This window comes from Ammospiza nelsoni, chromosome 1 (genome assembly GCF_027579445.1).
Source record: "Ammospiza nelsoni isolate bAmmNel1 chromosome 1, bAmmNel1.pri, whole genome shotgun sequence".
In the NCBI taxonomy this organism is placed as follows: domain Eukaryota; kingdom Metazoa; phylum Chordata; class Aves; order Passeriformes; family Passerellidae; genus Ammospiza; species Ammospiza nelsoni.
This window is the reverse complement of record NC_080633.1, coordinates 149234142-149258175: the sequence shown is the minus strand read 5'-3', so window position 1 is coordinate 149258175 and position 24034 is coordinate 149234142. Positions and strand designations below refer to the sequence as shown.

Here is a 24034-nt window from a genome sequence, read left to right as displayed (position 1 = left end):
GTCCTTCTCCAGTTATAACTTTTCCAACCATCATAACTTGTATCTTTTCAATTGTCTCTTGTCTATGTTACTTTCCCTCTCTCCCATTGGAACAAGCAGGAATAATGACTCTGTGTGTTGCACACTTGTGGGGGGGAGAAAAAGGTTAGCTGATTCTGAAAATTTAGTGAAAATTTAGACTGAAAACAAGGGGCTTGGATTACAAAATAAAAAAACCCCTCTAAAATCTTAACAATATTTTCAGGTTATTTTTTGCGCATTTTTGGCATGTACCCTCGAGGTCTTCTGCAAAGCACCTTTGCAAATATTTCCTCTCTTAATAAAAAATAAGGGCATTTGAAGTACTTCACAGGAGAAAACTCTCTGCCTTGCCAGTGCACTCCAAAGGCTTCTACCAGTATTTTCACATGAAAAATAAAAGGGAAAATAAATCTGAAAACTTGGATGTTTACAAGACATGCAATTAGGTACACCCAGTCCTTAGGGCAGGAGCTGAAATCTTGGCTGTAGAGACTGGTGGAACCAAAAGTGTCCATTATTTCAGTCAAACCCTTGTTGCATCACTTTCCTTCTATGTCTAAGAAAGGAATGAATTAACTATGTGATATTAACACATTTTCTGTTTCAAGGGAGAAAGAGGCATCCCAGGGCTTCCTGGACTCCGAGGAGAAAAAGGAGAGTCAGTAAGTAAGAAATACCCAATGATTTTGCTAAAGGAAATGAAAATGTGAGTAGTTGTTTTCTCCTTCATGGTGAGAACCTGTTCACAGCATTGGGTGCCCAATCCCAGGAGGAGCCTGATCTCCCTGGCACTCACTGGCCTCTCTTGGAGAGGGGCAGATGAAGGTTTCATCCCTGGGGAGAGCTGATAACTGACTTAATACTGACCTTCTAATTAAATATGGAACTTGGATGCACTTGATTACCACAGCTGCACGTCTGCTGGGGGACAATATGAGGCAACTGAGCACAAAGAAGATGCAAATCTCTCTTGACTTTTTACATTCAGATGACCAAGACACAGCCTCCCCCAGCTGTAATTAATGCAAATGCCAGGCTGAGATTTTAGGCAAAAAAATCTTTAACCCTATGTAAAATTCATTCCAGTAAGTGTTGTTGGCAACTTCACATTTGGAAATGTAACATCATGCTCTTCCATGAATAAAAAATAAGATGTTTTCCTGGCTGCAGTAGGAGAATTTGGGATAAGTTTTTAGTTTAATTTGTCACTGAATTATTATGCCCAAAGAAAATTGCTTTCCCTACAGTAGTTTTGAAGTGAGTTGTATGTCTATATATAAAGAGAGATAGATCTTGGATGCATAACAAGGAGAATATGAAATACGTATCTGTAGTGTTGTTTGATGCCCTTGTTCTGTAATTTACATTTTTAGCTCTTTTTTTTTTTCATTTCTAGGGCAAAGCCTATGGCATAGGAGAGAAAGGAGAAAAGGTAAGATCTAATCCTTCACTGGCCTAACAAATGAATTGCTTGCTGTTGCCTGATGTAGTTCAGAGGTTGCTTTTGGAGTGCATAGGATACAAAAGATGTTGGATCTTTGTAGGGAACCTTTATGTCTCCTTCTGCAGACAAGCTTTAGAGTGTTCATTGCCTTCTCCCCTTCATGTTGTTTGAGTTTCTTTGTGCACTGAGCATGGAAAATCTGATCAAATTCAAATCATAATCTTTCCTTTGTATAAGCAGCAGTGAGTTCGTGGAGGATAATGCACAAAAGAAATTGGCTGGAAGGATGAAAAACAGAAAGAAAGCATAATTTTGAGTTTATTGAATTTTTCAGCAGGATTAAATTTGGCTTATGAGAAGTCTGTCATAGTCTTTCTTCCAATTGGATCTGTTCATTAATAAACTGAATGAAAAAAAGCTGGAATATTTTTTTACTTCTAATATTAGGCAGGACAGAGTAATAAGACTTGGAGGACTTAAAACTGAGGATACGGAATAACCACTGAAAATTTCTGTATTATCTATCTTGGAAAACTCTTTCATTGGTGATCAACAGTGGGAAACAAGTAGCAGGACTGGATTAATTTACATTTTAAAAAGATGGTGATTTCAAGGCAATATTGGCTACAAACTTTCTATTCTGCACAAAAAAAAAAGTCTCAATGCCTAGACTTCAGAAGAGAATGAGCTCTTTCTGTCTGTAGCTCTGTATCACACCTGGCTGAGGGTGTTTTCCTCATGATCAAAGGGAAATTTCAAGTTGCAAGGAACAATGGGAAAAGATTGACAGGATAGGAGACGAACATATTAAGGAAGAAGTCAAGGTTTGTGTTGAAAATGAGATAAGGAATCTGTTGAGATGTTTTTCAGGGAATCTGTGGCTACTCAATTGCTCAGAGAATTTCAAACTATTGGATTGTGATTGTAAAGGAAGAATACTGCACTAGAGAGAACATGGCCTTTATGCCCATTGCAGCTTCGCATTTGCTCTTTCTATGGTTATGATATATTGATTGTATATAGTGGTAATTCATCATGTGAAATTACAATCGAAATGCCAGTTGCTCATGGCAGGAAATTTTATTGAGCCAGGCTCGAAACATGGGGGCCATAAAAACCACATCTCTGCATTCATTTTCCTGCAGTCCTCCCACTGACAGACACAATTTAGCCTTTGAGACTCAGGATTCAACCTTTGGAAACCAGCTCGTGTTTGTCAGGTGGTGAGAGCCAGCAGTGTGGTGGGAAACATAATGTTTATGGTATTAGTTGTGCTGTAGTTGAAGCAAGTTCTTCTTTTCTTCTGTTTTGAACTCTACAGAAAAATGTCAGAAAATATGTTTATCTCTGTATTATTTTCATGCATAGACAAATAGGTTTGCAGGTCTGGAGGGGGAAAAATAGAGAGATGTCACAGTATGAGCAGAACTTCTTCAGCTGGAGTAGCCAAACAGCATTGAGTGCCCAAAGAAATGTGTAGGCTTTGGAGGATGCTGAGTTTATGGTCAGCTTGTTGTGCTTATTTGGTACCTCTGCCAGCTGAGGCAGCCTGTTCTCCTCTGTTCAGGGAGGGTTTATGGGACCCAGGGTGTTTGTGCCCCATGTAACCCAATGGCTCAGTGTCACTGCTGTTCCTGGTGCAGGGCAAAGATTTATCAGCTGTATGCTGCTGGCTTGATTAAAGAGAGCCTCAGGATATAGAATCATAAAATCATGGACTATCTCAGGTTGGAAGGAATTCATATGGATTATCTAATTCAACTCCTTGCTCCTTTCAGGACTAAAACTAAACTGTGTAACTAAGAGCACAATCCAGATGCTTCTTGAGCTCTGACAGGCTTGGTGCTGTGACCATGTCCCTGTACAGTCTGTTCCAGTGCCCAAGAAATAGCCAGAACCACAGGGAGCAGGGCTGCAAGTGCCTGCAATGCCAGTTACCATCAAAGTAGAATAACCTATGAAATTAAAACCTTCCCAGAGAGGAGAACACCTGGAAGGAGAGGATTCAGGTATTTCCTTTGTTTGCCTGCTGCTCCACAATGGATGCACGAGCAGGAATTCTTGTTTCTTTCTCACTTTGGCTGTGACAGGTTTGTTTCCTTGATTTATATGGGTATGAGCCAGTGCTGGAAAGCTGGATCAGAGATGCTGGACTTCACTAACAGCTGCAGTCCATGTGGTTGTTGCCATGCATGTGCTATGGGATCCTTTAAAAGGATGAGGCTCACATCCTAAATGTTGATGGAACAAAGTGTTCTCACCTTTGAAAAGACCGAGATGACAAAATTAAAATCACCCCTTATTACAGACTTGCTCTCCAGCTGTGCCAGTGCCAAACACCTGTCAGACCATGCTGTTGCCAAGTACTGTTTGTATGGCATTTATGTGAGGTCTGAGGCATTTGTCAGAGGGAAAATCCTGTGCTTTTCCAGAAGGACAGGAGAGGTACTGGCCTTGCTTCTCCAGGTCACCACCTTAGTTATATCACCAAGTTAAAGCCAAAAGGATGCTTGTATTAGCATATATAACATGTCAAGCACATCATTAGTGGCAAACCCCGAGATAATAGCAGCTGTGGCTGAAAACCTAATTCATGTTGACATGAGGACTTGTGTAACTTTTGTACCCAGGAAACTCATGGTTCAAGCAGCAGCCTGGCATGTTCTGCCAGGCCTAAATAGCTCAGAATGATAGAGGATGCTTTTTTTTTTGTACAGAAACATGCATATGCAGCCAAGTTACTGTACACAGATATAAAAAAAAATATACCATAATGCATCTACAGGTGCCCATGTAAACCACTCTCAAGTGGATTTCCTGGAGAGGTGGGATTCACCTATTGCTGCTCTGTGTTGGATCTTAAATATCCATTGTTTACTGTCATCTTTCAGCCCTTGGAGTTCTTAATCCCTTTCACCTTAGATGTAGTCTGTCATATTTCTGCTCATAAATCTGTGTCCCTTTACTGTGTGTTCATTCACTTTTGCAAATGCTTCTGTTGTTGGACAAACGTGGACAAATATCCAATTCTGTAGCCTCATCACCATGAAAAGGAATGCTTTAGCTTTATTCTGGAGGTTATTCAAGTGGCTGTCTGCTAAACCAGGAGGGCTGATTCTGGAAGGGTTATACCTCACATCTCAAATCCCTATTGATTCCAGAGGAGCAGGGGCAGGAGGAGCAGCTGGAGAGCATTTCTGAGGACCATTCAAGCAAAAGGGGGTTTCAGTAACTCGATCAAAGTCAGAGAATTCATGTCTGACAAGGGAGGTTCTGTAGAGCATGAGGTCTGCATTACTGGGGCACAGCCATCCACATCACGAGCCAGCCCTCCCAATGCCTCCATGCAAAATTTAACTGGGAGGCTCTCAAAAACTTCTGCCTTTGTCTTGCAAAGGACTGAGCATTATGCAGTGGTGCTGAGACACCCTTCCAGCATCCCAAAGGCCAAGAGCACTGAAAAGGTTCTGCAGGCAGGAAAGTGCTTGGAAATGTTATGACTTTAGGGGGAGCAAGACACAAATCTGTCAAACTTTGAGTGGTATGGAGATATTAGCGGGAAATTTTCACCCTTTCTTCTGTTATAAAACGGAAGGGAAGGCAAACCAAGCTACCTTTCTAGCAAGTTTAAAATTAACAAAATGAAGTTGCTTTTCATCCAGCAGGTATTGAAACACCTCTTTGCAGACTGTTCTGGATGTTAAAGTTTTGTGTTTGAAACAGTGCATATGAGTTAATTAGAGAGAGACATCTGTAAGCCTCTAGTGAGTACAAAGACATTTTCTTCTTCAGGATGTCAGTGGAGCTCTGCAAAATGTAATTGGTGACAGGACAGGTCTGAGAGGTCTCCCATGAGGAGAACTGAGGCAGATGGGCCAGGAGCTTACTGCACCTTTGTTTTGACTGCTGATAGCTATTCTTAGACTTTTGTATAACTCTTGAATATTCCTAACACCTTCGTTGCCCAGAAAGAGACAGAAATTTCCATAGTATGCTCAGGGCTTAGACCAACACTATTCACAGCTGTTGAAGAAGAGCAGGAAGCATGAAAAAGGTGTCATGACACAAGTGGATCAAATGATGACTACCATGATTTTTCCACAGGAAACTAATTAATCAGAGGAAAAAGCTCTAAGCATGAGCACCCATCTTTCGCAGAGGTGGTGGGTGAAGGTTTCATTACGTTTTGCACTGAGACTTCCTTCACTAATGAGTTTCCAAGAGTATCCAGGCTTTCCTTTTGTGCTTTATCTGTTTTCCTTCATGCTAATACTCACACAGGCAGCAATGATTATGAGAAACAACTTTAGTAGATAAAGTCTATATTCTCTTAGCATTGTTTTTCATGCTAATAACTCTGATAAAAACGCAGAAGGACTATTATAGTATTTCTAAGGAGACTAAAATCTCTGAAGTGTCTTGGCTTATTAGAGATGCAGTGACTGCAAGGCCAAGCATAGAAAGGAAAAGCAGGCAGATAGTTCAGGCTCTGGGCTAGACTGTGGGATATCCAGACTTGGAACTTGGCTCTAATGACCTTGAGCAGAGCAGCTCTTTTTTGTTCCCCCAAAATTAAGCTGAAGACCCTTTTTCCCTCCAGCTCTGTATCTTTTGCCCACTAGATCCGTCTAACAGAGGCTTTGCTTCATCTTCCCTTCTCTTCCAAATTGGAGTTATTGCCATTTTTAGGGCTTCTGGAAAAGCTGTGGAAATCTGCTCTGTTAGATACAGTGTCTCCACACACAGCCCTGTGCTTTGTCTGCCCAGAGGCAGCTGAATATACCAAAGGCCTGACCTGAAAGCCCTGTTGCTTTTTTACGCCTGTGCTGTGCTGTCAGCAGGACTTGCCAAATGAGCATGAGCTCTGTGCCTTTAGATCAGCATCCAGCAACCTGGGACACAAGAAAATGAGTGCAGTTCTGCCTGCAAAAATTGCTGCAAGCCGGTTCAATGGAGAAAGAGAGCTTTCATCTGTGTATTTTTAAGGGATGCATTTTGGGACCAGGAGGATGGTGTGTGTGATTTACTGGCAGGTAAAGCTCACACTGGCAGGTAAGGCTCAGGCTGGCAATGATAATTTAGATCCAAGGGCCAGAGGTGAAAGCTTGAAAACATCTTCAGTACAAAGGAGGGGAAGCAACCAGCTTGAACATCTAATAGCAGGATGTGTTGTCTGAGCTCTTAAATGATGTGGGGCCTAAGCTCACACGAACCAAGAAATAGTCTTTATTCCTGCAACTTCCAAAAAAATATCACTTCAACAGAAATGTATGTCCTTTTCATTGCTGAAATGGTGAGCCCAGCAGGGAAGATGCTCCAGTGAGGTTAAAGACCTTGCTTGGGTTGCTGTGGTGTTCAGGCAGTGTCACCAAGTCCCCAAACTCACCAATGCCACCCAGTTTACCCAGGTCTGGAGAGCTGAAGGGTGTCCCCAGAGACGCTAAAGCAGAAGCAGGCTGCAGGAACCATGGTACATCAGCATCCATGCTGGCTCCTTCAGTGAGCACTTCTTGACAGTAACAAAATGGAAAAACATTGCCAAGTTTAGAGATAACACTGAGTTGAAATTTGAAGACAAAACAAAACCCCAATGCCCTGTCACTGATGTTCCCTGGAGACAGTGGTTATGGAAACGTTGCCTCCTCAGGGTTGAGTTCTCATCTTCTTAGTGCTCAGGTCTTCTTATTTTATTGCAGAACAATAGGTAATGTGAGTAAAACTGACCAGGTAAGGCAAAGTGAAAGCACAATCTGCAGGAATTTTTTATATATATGTTTTGGGTTTTTTGTTTTTTTTTTTTTTTTCAGTTTGTTGTGGTTTTTTTGGTGCTGCAACTGTTCTTTGGCTCAGGAACTATTCTTAGCCACTGAGTGCTGGTTAAGAGCACTTAACCTCTCAGTCCAGCACTTACACATGTGTATAATATTACCTCATCTACTACATAAGGCTGTCATGCCGTTCACTGGAGTTTTTAATATCTGTGATTTCTTCTCAGAATCCTCATATTAAAAGATGAGTTCTAGTAAAGTTACTATCTGCCTTCCTCAGTATGTTCTGAATCCTCCTGTGTATGTGGCCAATTTTGGTCTGCATGCTGAGTATTTTTGTGTCCCCTTAACTGTAGTTAAAGCACATTCTGCAGAGCTAAATAACCATGGTTTGCTGGAGTTCTTTTTCTTAACCATAATTAGAGGGTTTTAGATAAATTCTGTGGGTTTCTGTGACCCAGAATAACAGCTGCAGATTGCAATAAACAACTCAAAGTCAGCTCGCATACTTATTGTGATTGTGACAGCTTAATTCTCAGCAGTGTAAGAGTGCTAGTAACTTGGTTCCCTTTTTGTTTTCCCCTTACATAAACTTAGAAAACATGTATTTCTTTTCAGTATTGCCCCCTGGCTGGCAGGTGCATTGCTGGTATGCAATGACATCTACTGGCAGCCAGAAGTTTGCAAAGTCTCCAGCACTTGTTTCTTTAGAGAATTTCTCTGCCAAGATCCACTAGCAGTGAGGAAAGGAAGCATGTGAGAGAGATTTGCCAGCTCCATGTTTCTTCTGAAAATAAACTGGGAAGGGGGGCCGGGGAAAAACCAGATTGTCTTGATTCTGTAATTGATAAATCTTGTTGGAGTGGAGGATGCTCCTCAGAGTGATATTTTAGTGGATAGGTATGGATTATCTGCCTGTTAGGTGGGAAATAAAACAGCTTTCCCAGCAGTCTGGAGCACACCCTCTGAAGTGCAGCTCTAAGCTCAATGAATCACAGAGAGCTGAAGCGTCACACAAAGCAAGCTGCTATCACTGGTCCATCAAAGGTATCCTAAGCATTCCCTGCCCTTCTCCCTGCTGGTTAATCTCTCTAGTTAAGCAGATGGGTTTTCCCCTTTCCACTGATCGAAGCTCTTGCTGAGCTGTTTCTGGTTTTGTGATGGCTGAGAAGGTGCAGGTGCCTTGGTCATGGCTTCCCTGAAGGGGCAGGTAAGGGCAGCTGACATAGGGCAGCACTTGATTTTATTCTGTTCTTGACTTGCCCAAGTGCAACTCTGGACACCTTTCATTTCCTCTTCTGGGTCTCTCACCCTTTTTCTTAAGCACTACCTTGAGATTTTGTGTCTCCCAAAGCCCCCAAGCCTCCTGTCTCTGGCATTGGCAGGAAGATAGTGTTTTGGGTCACAGGCTCTGCTGAGTACAAATGTACACATAGTACTAAGTGCCAGATGAGGAAAATGTGAGGATTTTTCATGACAAAAGTTTGCTTTCCTGTTGAAGCAGTGTCTGGACCCTTAGTGGTTGTTATTTCGAGAATATCTGATACATTTGGTGTTGGGAGTAGGTTTGAGTCTCTGGAGACTGGGTTTTTTTCTGTCCTTGTCACTGGCTCCAAAGAAGATCTTGACCAGAGCTTTTCCCCTTCCCGTACCTCAGTGTCCAAGTAAAATGGGAAGAAGGATCATGACCTTTGTCATAACCTCTGAGATGTAAAAGACCCAGGGAGCAGCACCACTTCATAAAGAAATAGTATAAATAAAAAAAATAGTTTGGGTTGGAAGAGACATTAAAGATCATCTAGTTCCAACCCCTGTGTCTGGCTGGATCAGAGAGATTTATAGCTTTGGCAAAGGCTTGACTGAGCAGCCTCAGGTGTGTTTGGCAGTGGACAGCAGTGCATCACTGCAAGTTATAAGTAGGTGGTGATAAGACTTCAGGCAAAGGTTCTCTTCAGTTTGAGTGTGACATTTAAAGAGAGGTGTGGAGAGATGTTGCTCTAAAACAGCAGTGAGAAGAATGATCAGTGATTTGGCAAATTTAATCAGCAGGGATAGATTTAAAGGTAGGGACTCTTCAAGGAGGAGAGGAATCATGGACTAGATGATTCAGTTAATCCTGAGGAAAAGCTTTGTACATATTTCAGAGAAGCATCAGAAGATAGACTGAGGGGTGAATATGGAATATCAGTAGCAGAAGATGGATAAGAGCAGATCAACACCAGAGTTTGGAGTGCTCTGACACATTACTCCCCTGCCCTAACAAGCTCTTCTTGGAGCTACTGAAATTGATAAGGGATATGTGATCTGAAACATCAGAAACTTCCCAGAAGCAGAGGAAATGGATTTTATAGATTATTCTTGCAAGAGAAAGTATAAACCAGTATGTGTCAATTCATCCACAAGACTAGAACAATTTTCTGTGTACTTTTCATAGAGGAAAGGACTTTAATTTATCAATGCCATGATACATGACTGGAATATTTTTCTGTTTCAATGAACACTTCCCTCTGGTACTTGGCAAGCTGTTTGTCTGGTCTTGAGTAATGTCAGCTGCTGGTAAGGAGCATCAGCTTGTGCTTCAAGGCAAAGAAGTTTCTGGAGCAGAGTTATGTTTTTCATATTTTAAAGTTTCTAGAAAATGTGTCTTTAATTGAAGGTCCTCTTGTCCCAACCATGCAAACATGAAAAAAGGAACTTTTGGGATCTATTAGTCCTACTTCTGCAAACCCAACTCACTGTAGCCCAGTGTATTTGTCAGGTTATTCCTCTGTGCAGTGGGATTATAGTACTGATTGTTTCCAATTATATTTTACCTCCTATTCATTATGTTCAATCATAAATAGCTCTGCAAACTCTTGACTGTTTCTTAATTTGAACGTTTCAGCAATTGTTGAACAGGAGTATTTCAAACAGAAGAGCTCTCTCTTGTACTCCCCTGTGCTCTCTGCTTTCTTTAGTTACATTCTGCACTTGGCTCAGCCTGGGCTGGAGATGAAGCAGAAGTTCAGGAGCTGCCAGGGGTGTCTGACCACCCTGGCCTCTCAGAGACTGCAAATAATATGAAGCTGATGTACAGGATTCCAGGCACCAGTGACAACTTTGAAGTCTTTAGGAAGTTTCTGTGTTATTCTGAACTCTATACTGACCTTGATGACTATAGAGCTGTGCCACATGAGTGAGCTGTGATGCATCTTTTCTGCTGCAGTACCAAGCTTACAGGTGACCATGTGTCAAATTAGTTACAACCCAGCTGTTGCTTTACCTCTTTTAATGAAAATTTGGAGCACCAGGTTTCTTGAGAGAAAGATATCTGTTGGAATCTCTGAAAAATGGGACATCTTTGCACTTTAGAAGAACTGTGATCATAAAATGGAGGATCAGAAGGACCCTTCTGGTCTCATGGGGGGCATTCATGACATTCGTGATAAGATTCAAGGGGTTAGAGAGCTTTTGAAAATTAGTATCTCCGGGGAAAGTACCTTTTGGAGACAACTGAATTCTATGTAATGGATTAAATGAAATCTTTCATACATTTGAAACATAAAATCCACAAATAGTTATCATTTAAACAGTTATTTGCACTAGGCTGGATTTCCTGATAGTCCTGCAAAACCTATGACTTCCTCTGACCCCTGTGCATCATGTCCACATTACCACTCTGTTTATTAAATCAGGATATCATATGAAGACCCAGATGAGAAGATTTCCTTCATTTCTTCCTTATTCTTTACTTCAGCAAAGTCCAAGTTGAGATTAATGTCTTATTTTATGTGGAAGCAGAAGATCAGGCCAGCTTTGGTATCAAATTTGCCAAGATATTAACAGGGCTTTAGGGTTATTCAGCAAATACAATCCTGCATCTGGAGACTGGAGAATGGCAGTCATTTGTGCTGCCTGTCTGGTCAGCAGCTTTTGAAAATGGAGTTAGGTGACATATATCCACTGTAGCTTTGCCTCTGAGCTGATCTGCAGATCATCCCTGGCTTTTAATGAAGACCTGGTATTTGCCCTGCCTCTCTAAGAAAAAACCCTCAAAACCACCCCACCTCTAAATCTACAGTATATTTCAATAAAATATTTATTATGTCCTTGGTTGGTTCCCTTGAATAGAGAAACCCTGAAAAGAAAGATATAGCATTCTTCCAGACCTTGAGGTCTCTTGGAAATGCTCTAAGACATTTGAACCTGAAGACCCCACTCAGCATCTCTTCTATCGTCCCACTTCATGGGACTCACCAAACACTGCTAACAATCCAGTGTGTAACCATGGATCAGCAGTAGGACAGCTACCCATCATCTCCTCATTTATTCTTCATGAGCATCAAGCTGCCAAGGTAGATGCAGACCAAAGAGCCAGGAGAAATAATGAATTTATGGTTAAAGCACTGACCTGGGTCACAGGAAATCTTGAGCGAGTTTCTGTCTTTGCCCCAGACTCTGGGACCTTTGCCTGTCCTCTCCTGTGTTGTACCTCTGACTGATCACCCTCATGAGGTGACAGCAATACTGCAGTTGCTGTAACCCCCTTCTCATTCCACAGGGATGCTGTGAAATTAATTAACAAAGGAGAGAGGGGGGTGTTAATGGTGAAGTGCCACCACTCCGCAGTTAAATTTTATTTCTGTTTCCATTTCATCATGCCCAGTTTGTTTTGTTTCTCTTTAAATCTTAATATTTTTCCTCCTACTTTGGCTCTAGACCCCCAGTTTGTGCAGCTGCCAATACACTGAATGTGTGATTTGTGGGGGTCTGCTTGGCAGATTTTTTGCAGGTCTTCCATTGACATTTTGTGACAGGGTTAGAAATTTTAATTTCATACCAGGATTAGAAAAATGGCACTTTTCTAATGAAAAAGTAGATGTAGACCAGTTTGGAAGATAAACAGAATGTGTGGAATTGACCTTAGAATGATCTGTCTTCTGTTGTCTGGTCTGTGTGCTGAAGGAAGAGACCAGTGATTTATTTGAATTTGACTGGCAAATGAGAATCTAACCATGTGTTTTGGACTAACTTTTCCCCATTTTATTTTTTTGTTTAGCTTGCTCTATTTTCATTAACATAGGCCACAACCCAGAGTTGCAAATAAAATATGTGATTATAGGCCACAGCTGTTCTCCAGTTAGAAGAAATATTTGTAAACTTGGCAGCTGCTTGAGGAGCTGCAAATGGGGGAAAGAAAACCATTTAAATTTGAGTAGATTGCTTAAAAACATCACTGAAGAATTTTTCCTTTGTGTGCTTTATGTCTCTCTAAAATCAGGTAATACTGAATTGTTCTATCTCTACATCTCTCCTTATACCTGCAGATTCCTTCCTTCTCTGTTTTAGGTCACTTCAGAAAAAAAAATTATTAAGAGCTTGGATATGGCAAAATCTGTGCACTAGTTTCTCCCACTCTGATGAAATAAATCATCTAGCAATTAAGGTTATTTTTTTCTGTAATTTCATCACTATCTGCACTCAGACATAGCAGGATCTACATGGGATCTTGTACTGGTTTTTGGCTGGGGTGGAGTTAATTTTCTTCATGGTGGCTGGAATGGGGATCTGTTTTGGATTTGTGCTGATAATACAGAGATGTTTTTGTTATTGCCGAGCAGGGCCCACACAGAGCCAAGGCCTCTTCTGCTTTTTGTATGGCCACATTGGGGAGGAAATTTGGGGTGTTGGGAACAGACACAGCCAGAACAGGTGACCCAAACTGACCAAAGGGATATTCCAGACCATGTGACATCATGCTCAGTGTACAAAGTGAGGGAAGGAAGGGAGGGACATTTGCAGTGATGGTGTTTTTCTTCCCAAGTGACCATTACCTGTGATGGGACCCTGCTCTCCTGGAGATGGCAGAACTCCTGCCTGCCCATGGGAAGCAGGGAAATTTCCCTTTGTTTTGATTTGGTTGTATGCTTGGCTTTTGCTTTCCCTATTAAACTGTCTTTATCTCCACCCATGAGTTTTCCAGCTTTTACCATTCTGGTTCTCCCCCAATCTCTCTGGTGGGAGAGTGAGTGAGCAGCTGTGTGGGCTTGGCTGCTGGCTGGGGTTACACCATGGCAAATGTGGATATAATTTGGTCACTGACCATAAACATAGGGTGTTCCATAAACTGTAGGGTAGTGGGGCTCACTGTAACCCAAGTGAGGTGAATTTTTGCACAACCCACAACAAATCAAGGTACACGTGCATATGGTGAGTATGGAGGGATCACTAACCTGGAGCTGGCATGGTCTGGTAAATCCACAGGATGCTGGTGTACCAGACAGACATCCTTCTTCAAATACAGAAATGGAATAATTCTGCTAATGCACACTAACAAAGGAACTCTCTGAGTGTGTCTGTCTTTACTCAGACCACCTTTTTTTGCCAAGAGGAGTATTTTTATTCTTCATCACCCCAATATTCTATTGGCAGCAGCTGAGAGTTGCCTGTGCTTTGAAATTCCTCATCATGTGGCACTTTCTTCAGTCCATTGAGACTGGAAAACCCATGTGCCCACATAAGCCCTGCTCTGAGAGTCCCTGAAAGAACAGAAGCAGTGGTTACCCCTTGCTTTGTATCCATTGTGGGGTTCTGAGTGCTTTCATTTAAAAGCAAGTACAAAGAAATTGAGAATTCTATCATTTTTACTGAATTCCACAGTATTTTTTTCAGTATGGCTCAGAAAACCTTCCTAATTTTCTTTCTTGCAGAATTGTTATCAATTCTTTGAGGAATGAAGGATGGAGTTTTTAAAGTGACTTTTCTAGTGCTGTATCGTCAGAGCTTTCATTTTTTTAAGAACTAATTCTCATAAGTATTTCATTTTTTAAGAAAAAGCCAATCTTGTTTGTTACTGCGAAATACCTCACAGGTACCACTACCTGCACATTCAAGTTTTTCTCCACAAAACTACTGACCAAAAAAGCAAAGGGCCACGCCATCTAAAGTGTAAAATATACAGAAAATATAGGCTAAGCCAAAGGGAAGATGACTTGGAAGCTATAGTCAGTTCCTCACTTTATCAGTAGCCTCCTCTTTTCTAGAGCTTCTCATTTCCCAAGTTCTTGTTACCTTCCTATTGTGGTCCTGGTGCTTTTCCATAAAAGGACAGCCTAGGAATTTCAGATATTCATAAAATAGATGGGTGACAATAGGATTGCATGGCATAAACAGCTACATGTGGTTTACATGTCACCACCTGATTCCCATTGTGTTGAAGCTGGGAGTGCAGCCAATGTGTGGGAATACAGAATTATTTTAATCCCTCTCAGTGGCACAACCAGGTTTGGCCTTTGTGCAAAGAATGTGATGCACTTTTGTTCCCCAGGGCTCAATGCCAGCTGCCAGAGCCTACTTGATGTCCCAGTGTGCTTCATCCCAGAGCATTTGTAGGGTGTCTGCCTGGCAGTTATTCCACTGCCCTGTGCTCTCTGCCTCTGCTCTTTTTCATATTTACACAGTGCTTGCAATTTTAGATGGTCAAGCAAATGGAACAGGCTGCCCAGGGAAGTTAAGGAATCACTGTCCCTGGAAGTGTTGAAAAAACCATGCAGATGTGGTTTAGTGGTGGGCTTGGCCGTGCTGAGTAAATGGCTGGACTCGACCTGGGAGGTCTTTTCCACCTTTAATGATTCTACTGGGGGTCAGCAGGAGGGGCAGAAGTAGGAGCTCTTCCCACTCTGTACATTTCCAGTGGTCTTTGTTTCCCAGGGGACGTTAAACCTGTCTCTAGAGTCTGGGTTCTGTGTAGGTTTCTCCTTGGAGAAAAACTGGAAAAGCTGGTGGATACTCTCCTGTCCTGCTTGAATATCTCTGTGAACACCATGCTTCAAACTTATTGACTGCTCCTAGGATTAATTTGTTCAGCTTTGCCAAGCAGTTGCTATTTCATGGCAGAAAAAATAAAGGCAAGAGAAGAAGCTAATTAAGTGGACCTAATGCAAACTCCTTTTACTTTGCACAGGAAAGACACAAATTGTTCTCCTACCTGTGTGACATACTTTGCTATGGGACAACAGTTCCTTCAAGTTATATTGACCTCTTAGAGCAAATTATTTTCCCAAAAATGACATTTTCTATTTGATGGGTTTTCTGTCTCATTAAAGAGCCATTCCAATAGAGCAGAGCTGATTTTTACCACCACCTGCATTGCAAATTCTGGATTGCTTCGTGAAGGTTCAGTCAGTCAGATATGTGATTATAAAGACTTTAATTTGCAGATACAGAACAGATACTTTTCAGATACTATCTTTTGTTTACCTTTAAGAGCCAAACACACCTATAAATAAATAAGGCTGAATTTGACTCTTCCTATTGTCAAAATAGGGAACCTTGCCCTAGGAATACATTCATCTAAGTCTGCTAGACTAGATTTATGGAGAAAAAGTCAGAAATAAGATTGCTAATGGTAGAATTTGGCCTGAATTTATCTACATATTTAGGTAGTCCTTATGTGTATGCAGACAACTTGGAAATATATGCATCAACTTCTTAGCCAATTTAATGCTCTTGCAAAAGGATTTTTCTGTGATAGTGAGTTATAAAAGCAGATGGGGAAAAAACTCCCAGTCTTTTGTCCTAATGAGAGTAGCTAGAGGGAAAAAAATTCCTACATCTGAATTTTTCCAAAATTTTTCATGTCAATATCCATGCCATTTATTTCAATTAAAAAAAAATAAATGGCATTGGGGACTTGGCATTGTAGTAAATTTGCCTGGCCAAACTTTAAGTTCTTATGCCTTGGAATATGGCAACAGGAGTGTATCTCAAGGAAGAAATGCTTTGAATACATTTTTATGACAAGGGTAGGTCTCTAATCTTTTTCTTAGAAAACTTTTGGTTCTGGATGGTAATTACAAAAAGGAAGGGAAGGAAAGCACTGGGATAGAAATCTGAAAGTGAACCTGTTCAAATATGGGCAAGTGACAGGTGGCTGAGCACAGCATTGTTACAGTGAGGGTGAAAAGCTGGACTCAGCTCTCAAGAGATGACAACTGCACTGTCTAAAGTACACAGATATACCACAGAATAATATGGCATTTGATATGGGGTATTTCTTCCATTGGTTGTAGGGTGAAGAAGGCTTTCCTGGCTTTCCTGGACTGAAAGGGGACAAAGGAGAAAAAGTAAGTCCAAGTCTTTATTAATTATACTCTGAAAAGTTTAGGAGTTTATAAAGCTGCAGTGGAAGTCTAATGAAAACTGACCCTACTCTAAGTCTTTTGTTTTACCTCTGTATTAGATTTTGTTTCATTTTGTGAAAGCAAGGTGCTCAGAAAATGATATTGTAATGTTGTACTGTTTTTTATCAATGTGCAGCCACACAATTTTTTAAGTTTTAAAATTTTATTGATGATGCTCAGCTACATTTGACAAATGTGTGGAGAGCTCAAAGGCATGAGCTTTGACTAAACTTTGTAAAACTCCAAAATACTTAAATGTAATAGAACAGGAGCTTAGTGCTAATACACAAAGGAACAGTAGAGTCTCTTCAATATGAGACACAGAAGGCCAAAGATTACTATGCCTTTACTTGCACTGAACATAAATAACTTTTAGACTGTGGTGGCCTTTAGCTGCTTACTGTGTCATCATCTTAAAAAACCCAAAAATTAAATTCAGTCACTGAGATAATTCTGTTGACTAGTATTGACTTTGGACACATTTGTTGGAAATCCCTTAATCAAATCCTAGGTTGCACGAGGAATTTTAGGAAAGTAAACTTTTTCCACCTCTTATAAAACAGCAAATGTTCCAGATCACAGGCAAGATGCCTCTCCAGTTAACATACAACAAACCAGCCCTGTACAATCACAGCCTGCAGTGCCCATGTCATTTCTCACTTGAGCCTTTTTTTATAACACACCTAAGGCAAAACTGCTGCTGTGCCTAGAAGTGAAAACACTAAGCCAGTTCCTCACTGTGTTGACTTGTCTGTTGTTTGTTTCACTCTCCATTTGTTCTTTAAATTGCCAGCTGCAGGCAGAAAACTTGCTTTTTCTCCACATTAGCTGCTGATCCTGTTAGCTGGGGAGCTGCCAATCTCAGCATATTTAGTTCCATTCATCCTGGTGCATAGGAAGATCTTTAAACGATACAATTTTGAATTTAAGTGGTATTTGGCTTTCTGTTTCTTTGTCTTCTACACCTTTGCATATTCACAGCTCTGGGACTCACTTCCCAGTGGCCAGGGTCATTCCTGAGGACTGCTTGAGTATATCAAGGCTTCTTTTCCATTTGCTTTTAGCCTTACCACTTATGTATATTATAGTTTTGCCTAGAGGCTTCTGAGCTTTGGGATGAATGCTGTATAATCAAGGAGGAAAAAAAAAAGCGGTTTTTGAGACAATGGAATGGTGAAGAAAGAAGCTAAGAGAAGATGATATGATAATATTAAGATGACTCAGTTGTTATGTGTCTAATTAGCTCCAGAGTTTTTATATTAATTTATTCTTAGCTGAATTAAGTGGACTAGAGTGCCTAGTTCCTCATTAGCAGCTCATCAATCACCCCTAGTGTATTAATGTCAGCAGCAGCTCCTCCAGGAACTGTAAATAATAAACGTTTGTGTTGAAATGTTTCTCCTCATTTCTTATTCTTCTCTAGATGTGCTGCTCGTGTCACTGCACTTGCAGTGGGTGTTAATGCTGTGCTGATGATAACTCTGTTGTTGTTACAGGGTTCCCTGGGCTCACCTGGCCCCCCTGGGAGGGATGGAGCAAAAGGAGACACTGTAAGCCTTTTTGTTTCTCCTACATAATCCTGCTTTTCAGTGCAAGGCAGGCAGTAGGCATCAGTCTCCCTGGACTGGAACCCGTCTGGGGGATTTGTGTGGCCATTTTAGGAGCAGCAGAAACAATTGGCAGGAGGTTAATAGCACCAAAACTCTCCCTCACATGTCTGCAGCCCAGGCAGGTGTCCTATGGATTAACCATGGCTGGAGGCTCCAGGGCAGCTCTGTTGTCATTCATTAAGGAAGGAGAGAGAGCAGCTTGTGGTTTGGGACCTGCTGGTAAAGAGCTGCAGCTGCAGAGCCTGGCCACGAGTTTTATGGCTGGCAAGGAGGCCTTGGCTAGCAGAGTCAGCAAAGGGACCATGCTGCTTTCCACAGCAGGAGAAATTGGAGTCTTGGTCACAGAAAAAAAATACCTCAAGTCCTGTGCACTGATAAACCCTAAGAGAAGAGGAGGAGGGCAAAGTTAGTTCAAGGAAGGATGCAGTGTACCAAATACTGCCTGTGAGAGGACTACAGTTGAAGCACAAACCCACAAATATGTTTTTCAGTATCTCATAGAAGTGTGGTTTAGAGCCTTACATCTTTTCCCTTGCTTGATCACTGTCCCTTAGAATTATCTTCAACCTAATGTTGAGCCTTCACCATGTCATTCACTTTGTGGCAGTCAATTGGTGGCAAATGAAGGAGCTTGGGAAAGGATTCTCTGGAAGGAAGATATACACAAAAGGAGAGACACAAAGCAAGAAAGTTCTTTTCCTTACATCCTGTTTCTTCTTTGTTCCATGACTGTCTGACTTTGGAAAAACTGTGACAATTTTTCAATATTGCTTCCAGAACTGATGCAGCTTCATCACATCACACATGGCATGGGATTGGACAGTGTTGTACTAGCAGAATTCCTTATAAGATGTATTAATACACTGCAAGGTGACTATTCAAGAAAAAATGCATTATGCTGACTCCAAGGAATCCATCTTTGCACACTGTAATCAGTGTAAGCTGTTCACAACTTAGACAGAAATCTTTTTTTACTATTTGGTTGTGTTTTGAGAGTAGATAAAGAGCTGATCAAGTTTTCATTTTCTTTCTGCTTTCATTTTTGTGAGGAAAACACATTGCAAACTTTCAGATCTCTGTATAATAGCACTCAGGACTGTCAATATTTCTAACTGCATGCACTGACTAGTTTGAGCTATCCTAGCCTTTATATATAAAGATTTGTGTTTAGCAGTGATATTTCTGTTACTTGCAGGGTGAACGAGGACATCCAGGAGCCTTTGGACTGCCTGGGCCACCAGGTCCAAAGGTAAGCTTTCCTTTCTTCTTTGCATGAACAGGCATATTTTTTTCACAGATTTTTTTTTATGTTTAGATGGCTTGAATTACTCATTGTCGATGACATTTGATATTCTCACTGGTGAATTAAGAAACTCAAAATGCTCATTTTCGTCAGGAGTCTGCTAAGGTATCAGCAATGATGCAAAGTGTGTAAGAAGAAGAAATAACTTTTGTTCAATCAACAGTGTAGCTGAAGAAGGTGAAGAAAACATGTTTTGGGACACATAAGCCTTGTGTCATATCTTCTGTAGCTTTCCCAACTCTCACAAAGATGCAGATGAGAATTACTACCCCTACTCTATGACTTGAAAAAAAGATCATGTAGAAATCCTATCCTGAATGTTTCTGTATATTTTGAGCAGTGCCTGAGTAATCCAGAACTTGATCCAGTGCTTATATCACTGGGTTTGCTTCAAACAAGATGCGTCTGAATGCAGATCTGGTGGGACTTAGCTGAGCATCAGAAATGAAAATTCTGAAGCAGCAATTCTTTAACCTCCTCTTAAATCTTAGCTCTCCTTGCCTTGTTCCCTGGTTATTTAGTGGATAAATACCCCTCAAGTGGTTTTAGCCTTGTTATAACAAAAAGTAGATGGTGACAAGTGTGTTTTTGGGAGTATCATGCACATACTTCCCACCAGTTTCTTCAGGAACATCCAGTTCAGCCAATTAATGAGGCAATGCAGAATAGGAGTTCAGATCTGTGGGCTGGGCAGAACAGGTGCTGGTGGGGATGGAACTAAAAACATCTGACTGGACAGTGCCATGTGCTCCCAGGGAAGACATGAGCTTGGCCAACCCCAGCCTCTCACAGTGCCTAAATATAAAACTATTGTGTGTTTTCACAGTGACTTTCATTTACCTCAATGAAGCATTGGCTGTGAGCAGTGTCCTTGAGCTGGATTCTGGTCTGAGCTATTTTAAGAAATAACCCTGAGTTGCTGACAGGGCTTTAAAATCTAAACCAGGAATCCACATTACTCCTCAGTGTAAAGCCCGAGCACCTCATCAATGTGGAACAAGGTGTATAAGGATGGGTAGAGTTGGCAATTAGAGAGGTCACATCTCCAATTACTGGTGTAATGATTATTCAGAGGTTTTTTGCCAAATCACTTATTTTTGGCATCAATACAGCAGCTCTGGGCTCTACCCCAGGCTCCATGGTGAGCAACGTAGCAGTTTGTCTGGTTGGTTGGGCTGTGATCCTTCCTGTCTCAATCCATCTTCATTAGCATTGAGCCCGACAAGCCCAATGTGTGCTCAGCAATGATACCTGTGCCCCAGGAAATTCAGCCCCTTGTTTATCTCCTTGGATGAGGAGCCTTTTGCTTCAGTGGGAATTGCCAGCACTTTCTTTTAAGACATTGTCTTGTGCTTTTTACAGACTTCATTAATTGTGTGAAGCTTCCAGTAGCACAGATAAGAGTCCTCCAGACTTCTGGTAATGGAATTTCAGTCCAAAGAGTTACAGAAATGGTCGTTGAGCCCATTAGGGTTCATGTACAGGTTACAGGAATGAAATGGCCTTGTTATATGATCCCTGTTTTTACTGGTTTTGCTTCTCAGTGGTGTCTCTGGGGGAGATTGTTCCCAGCTCAGTGTCTTCAGCATAAAACTGTAGGGTTTGGAGTGGGTTTTTCCTTTTTCATCAAACTTGGAGGGTAAACTTCTTTGTTCCTCAAGAAGGATGTGTGATCTTGCTGGCTACAAGCTGGACACAAAGAAGAGTTATCAAAGTCAGCCTTGGGCTGAGGTGTTGGAGCTTCTGGTTACAGATGTCATGGTAATCTGAGATGGCAAGAAATATTCACTGGTCACTGGGGAAAACTCCCACATAAATATGCGGGACCTGACAGGTTAATTTAAATGGAATGAGTCCAGAGAAAAAGGGTCAGATCTCAGATTGTTCACTGTACGATGTTACAGCAGAGAAATAAAGTTTGGATTTTTGAGATCAGAGCCTTTAGCCTGCAATATCCTGCAGCAAATATTCAACCTTTTCCTTCATTTTTCCCCCACTGTATCTCTAATAAAAGGATAAAGAGGTTTTTTGTGGTTGTCATTGCTGTGGCACAGACATAGCTATAGCATTCCCATCTGAACTGACAGTTATCTGCACTTAATAGAAAAAGCAGAGGGAGAGGGGAAAAAAATCAATCCTTTGAAATAAAAAGTATTAGGTAAGAGTTTTATTTTGACAAATTTCCTTCTTGCTTGCTCGAGCTGTCGAAGGTCTCACGCTTCTCTGGTTTACCAGACATGATCTCAGCACAGGCCTTGAGTGGGTTCAGCACATCTCATCCAGACAAACCCAGTTTCTCTGTAACTTGTGCTGAGTGTTACAACCACGTTTTATGTAACAGGACTGAGTTAGACTCCTGCAATTTGGATGACTTGGAGCAGGGCTGTTTCTCTTGGGGTTTTGCCTAGACTCTGGTAGCAGTATTTCTCGGCAGGCTGAAGGAGAGATTTAGGTGCATGCCTGCTATTAGAGGACTTGCAATGCTTCCTGACCTTGAAGAGGTCTGATCCCAGAGCTATCTTTGCTTGTGCTTGAACCCTATTGTTGTTAACCTGCCCTGGGGAAAAAAAGCCTCAATTCTGCTTCTAATTAATTGCAAACATGTCTCACATTTTTAATTTCATTATCTTTAAATATCAAGCTTCTATTAATACAAAATCTAGTAATTATTTTAAAATTATTTAGTAATAATATCTTTATCTGTTTTGAAGCCTTATCCATTACAGCCACCCAGTTAGTGTTAGACAGGAGTTAAACAGATGAGTGGTGGGAAGGGAAGTGATGTAAGTAAGAAAATAATCAGTCAAATAAGTGATATAGGATGCCAAACCAATTCTCTAGGTCACTTGCCAGGCTCAGGCTGTCTCCATGGGACAGTTCTGAGGGCTGATCCTGTTCCGCTGGGGATCCAGATAATTTTCAGGCATTGCAAGACACATAAAGGCACACTGTGAGTACTCTCCATTACAGTGTACCTTCTCCAGGGTGAGTCAGTGCACAACCAGCTGAAAGACTGATGAAATGTACCTGATCCTCTTGCATTTTTTCTTATCAGTAAAAACAAACATTAGAAAATTTAGTTCTGATCTGCTTCTTTGCATTTACTCTTCAAAACATATAACATTTTGAAGACTGGGGTTGCTTTGCAGCAATGTATGCCTTTGCTTGTTCCATTAACACTGGGTTCAGGAGCACCAACATGTGTTGTGTGCAACAGCTGACTTTGCCAAACTTTCTGAAATAACCTGTAGAGAAACTTGTATGGGACAGTTTGCCTTTGTAGGTTAAGTCTGAAAGCAGATGTCTGTTGCTAATGTCTGAGGGGACAGAGGAAAATACTGGAGTGTCAGTTTGGGTAAGTAGCTGGAAAGTAAGACATGACTCCTGTATTAGCACTGAGAGAGTCAAGAAGCCTTTATGTGAGCCTGGAAGAGCAACTTGATTTCTGACCAACTAATTTTATTCTTGGTCTTTTGTATGAAAGAGTTTCTGGTGGTTTACTGTATCTCAATTCCTTGCCAGGGATCCGAGGGAAAACAGGGTCCTCCAGGCATCAAAGGCTACGTAGGAGCACCGGTAAGTCACAGCTCTTGTTCAATTTCAAATGCTCCAGAAACTTTCTCTACTTTTTCAGTGTGTTCTGTCCATATATATATTTTTATTATTAAGCAGTCTATAGTCTTTCTAACCAGTTATCTGCAGTAAGTCCAAGTGGGGTAATTGTCTTGACTTCACTGAGTTTCTTCTGTCTTCTTTAAATGAGAACAGACCTGTAGCCAGTAGAGAGGTGTCAGAAAAAATGACTTGATTACTGAGATAACAGCTGGTGATTTTGTGATGCTCCCACTGTAATGCAATTGCTTTGGTCTGTGATGATGCACCATTTATATTATGCTTTAAAACTTTATCAGAACACCAAGAAAAAATACCGCCTCTCAGCAAGTTTCCAGTCATATTTTCAAAGCTCTTTCTTGTAGTCCCAGCTTGGTAAGCAGCCTTTAAGCTGGTGTTGCAAAGGCTGACCTGATTTTCTGAGATTTGCTGACCCAGATGGGGGCCACCTCCCCCAGGCTGGGGGATGAAAGCATTGTGAGCTGCCCTGCCAAGAAGTATTTGGGGTGCTGGTGGATGAAAAGCTGGGCATGAGCTGACAGTGTGCACTCAGAGCCCAGAGGCACCATGGGCAGCAGGTGAGGGAAATGATTCTGCTCCTCTGCTCTGCTGCATCCATCACTGGGGTCCCAGCACAGGAAAGATTGATGGAACTCTGAGAGCAGGTCCAGAACTGGGCCATGGAAATGGCAGGAAGGCTGTAGCACCTCTCCTGTGAGATAAGGCTGAGAGTTGAAGTTGCTCAGTCTGGAGAAGACTCTGAGGAGACCTTAAAGTGGCCTTTCAATATTTAAAAGATGCTAAACTTTTTAATAAGACCTGTTTTGATAGGACAAGGGATAATGGTTTTAAAGTAAAAGGTGTGATATTTAGATTGGACATAAGGCAGCAGGTTTTTACTATGAGGATGGTGAGACTCTGGAACAGGTTGCCTGGCGAGATGGTGGATGCCCCATTGTTGGAAACATTCAACACCAGCTTGGACTGGACTCTGAGCAACCTGCCCTTGTATAAAATAGCCCTGCCCATTTAGATGATTATCTAAATCAAACTGAGGGTGAAATATACCCAGACAGGGAGCTCTCATTAGCTTGAAGTCAAGACTCCAGTATAGT

General features: G+C 41.4%; 1 protein-coding gene across 1 annotated transcript in view; it reads left to right on the top strand.

Moving 5' to 3' along the window:
• Nucleotides 1-24034, top strand: part of COL22A1 (collagen type XXII alpha 1 chain) — a 209404-nt gene that overhangs the window by 72372 nt on the left and 112998 nt on the right. The window contains exons 10-15 of the mRNA XM_059474675.1: nt 630-683; nt 1418-1453; nt 16284-16337; nt 17891-17944; nt 19200-19253; nt 22830-22883. Of these exons, the coding sequence (XP_059330658.1) occupies nt 630-683; nt 1418-1453; nt 16284-16337; nt 17891-17944; nt 19200-19253; nt 22830-22883 (306 nt within the window). The remainder of the gene's footprint in view (nt 1-629; nt 684-1417; nt 1454-16283; nt 16338-17890; nt 17945-19199; nt 19254-22829; nt 22884-24034) is intronic.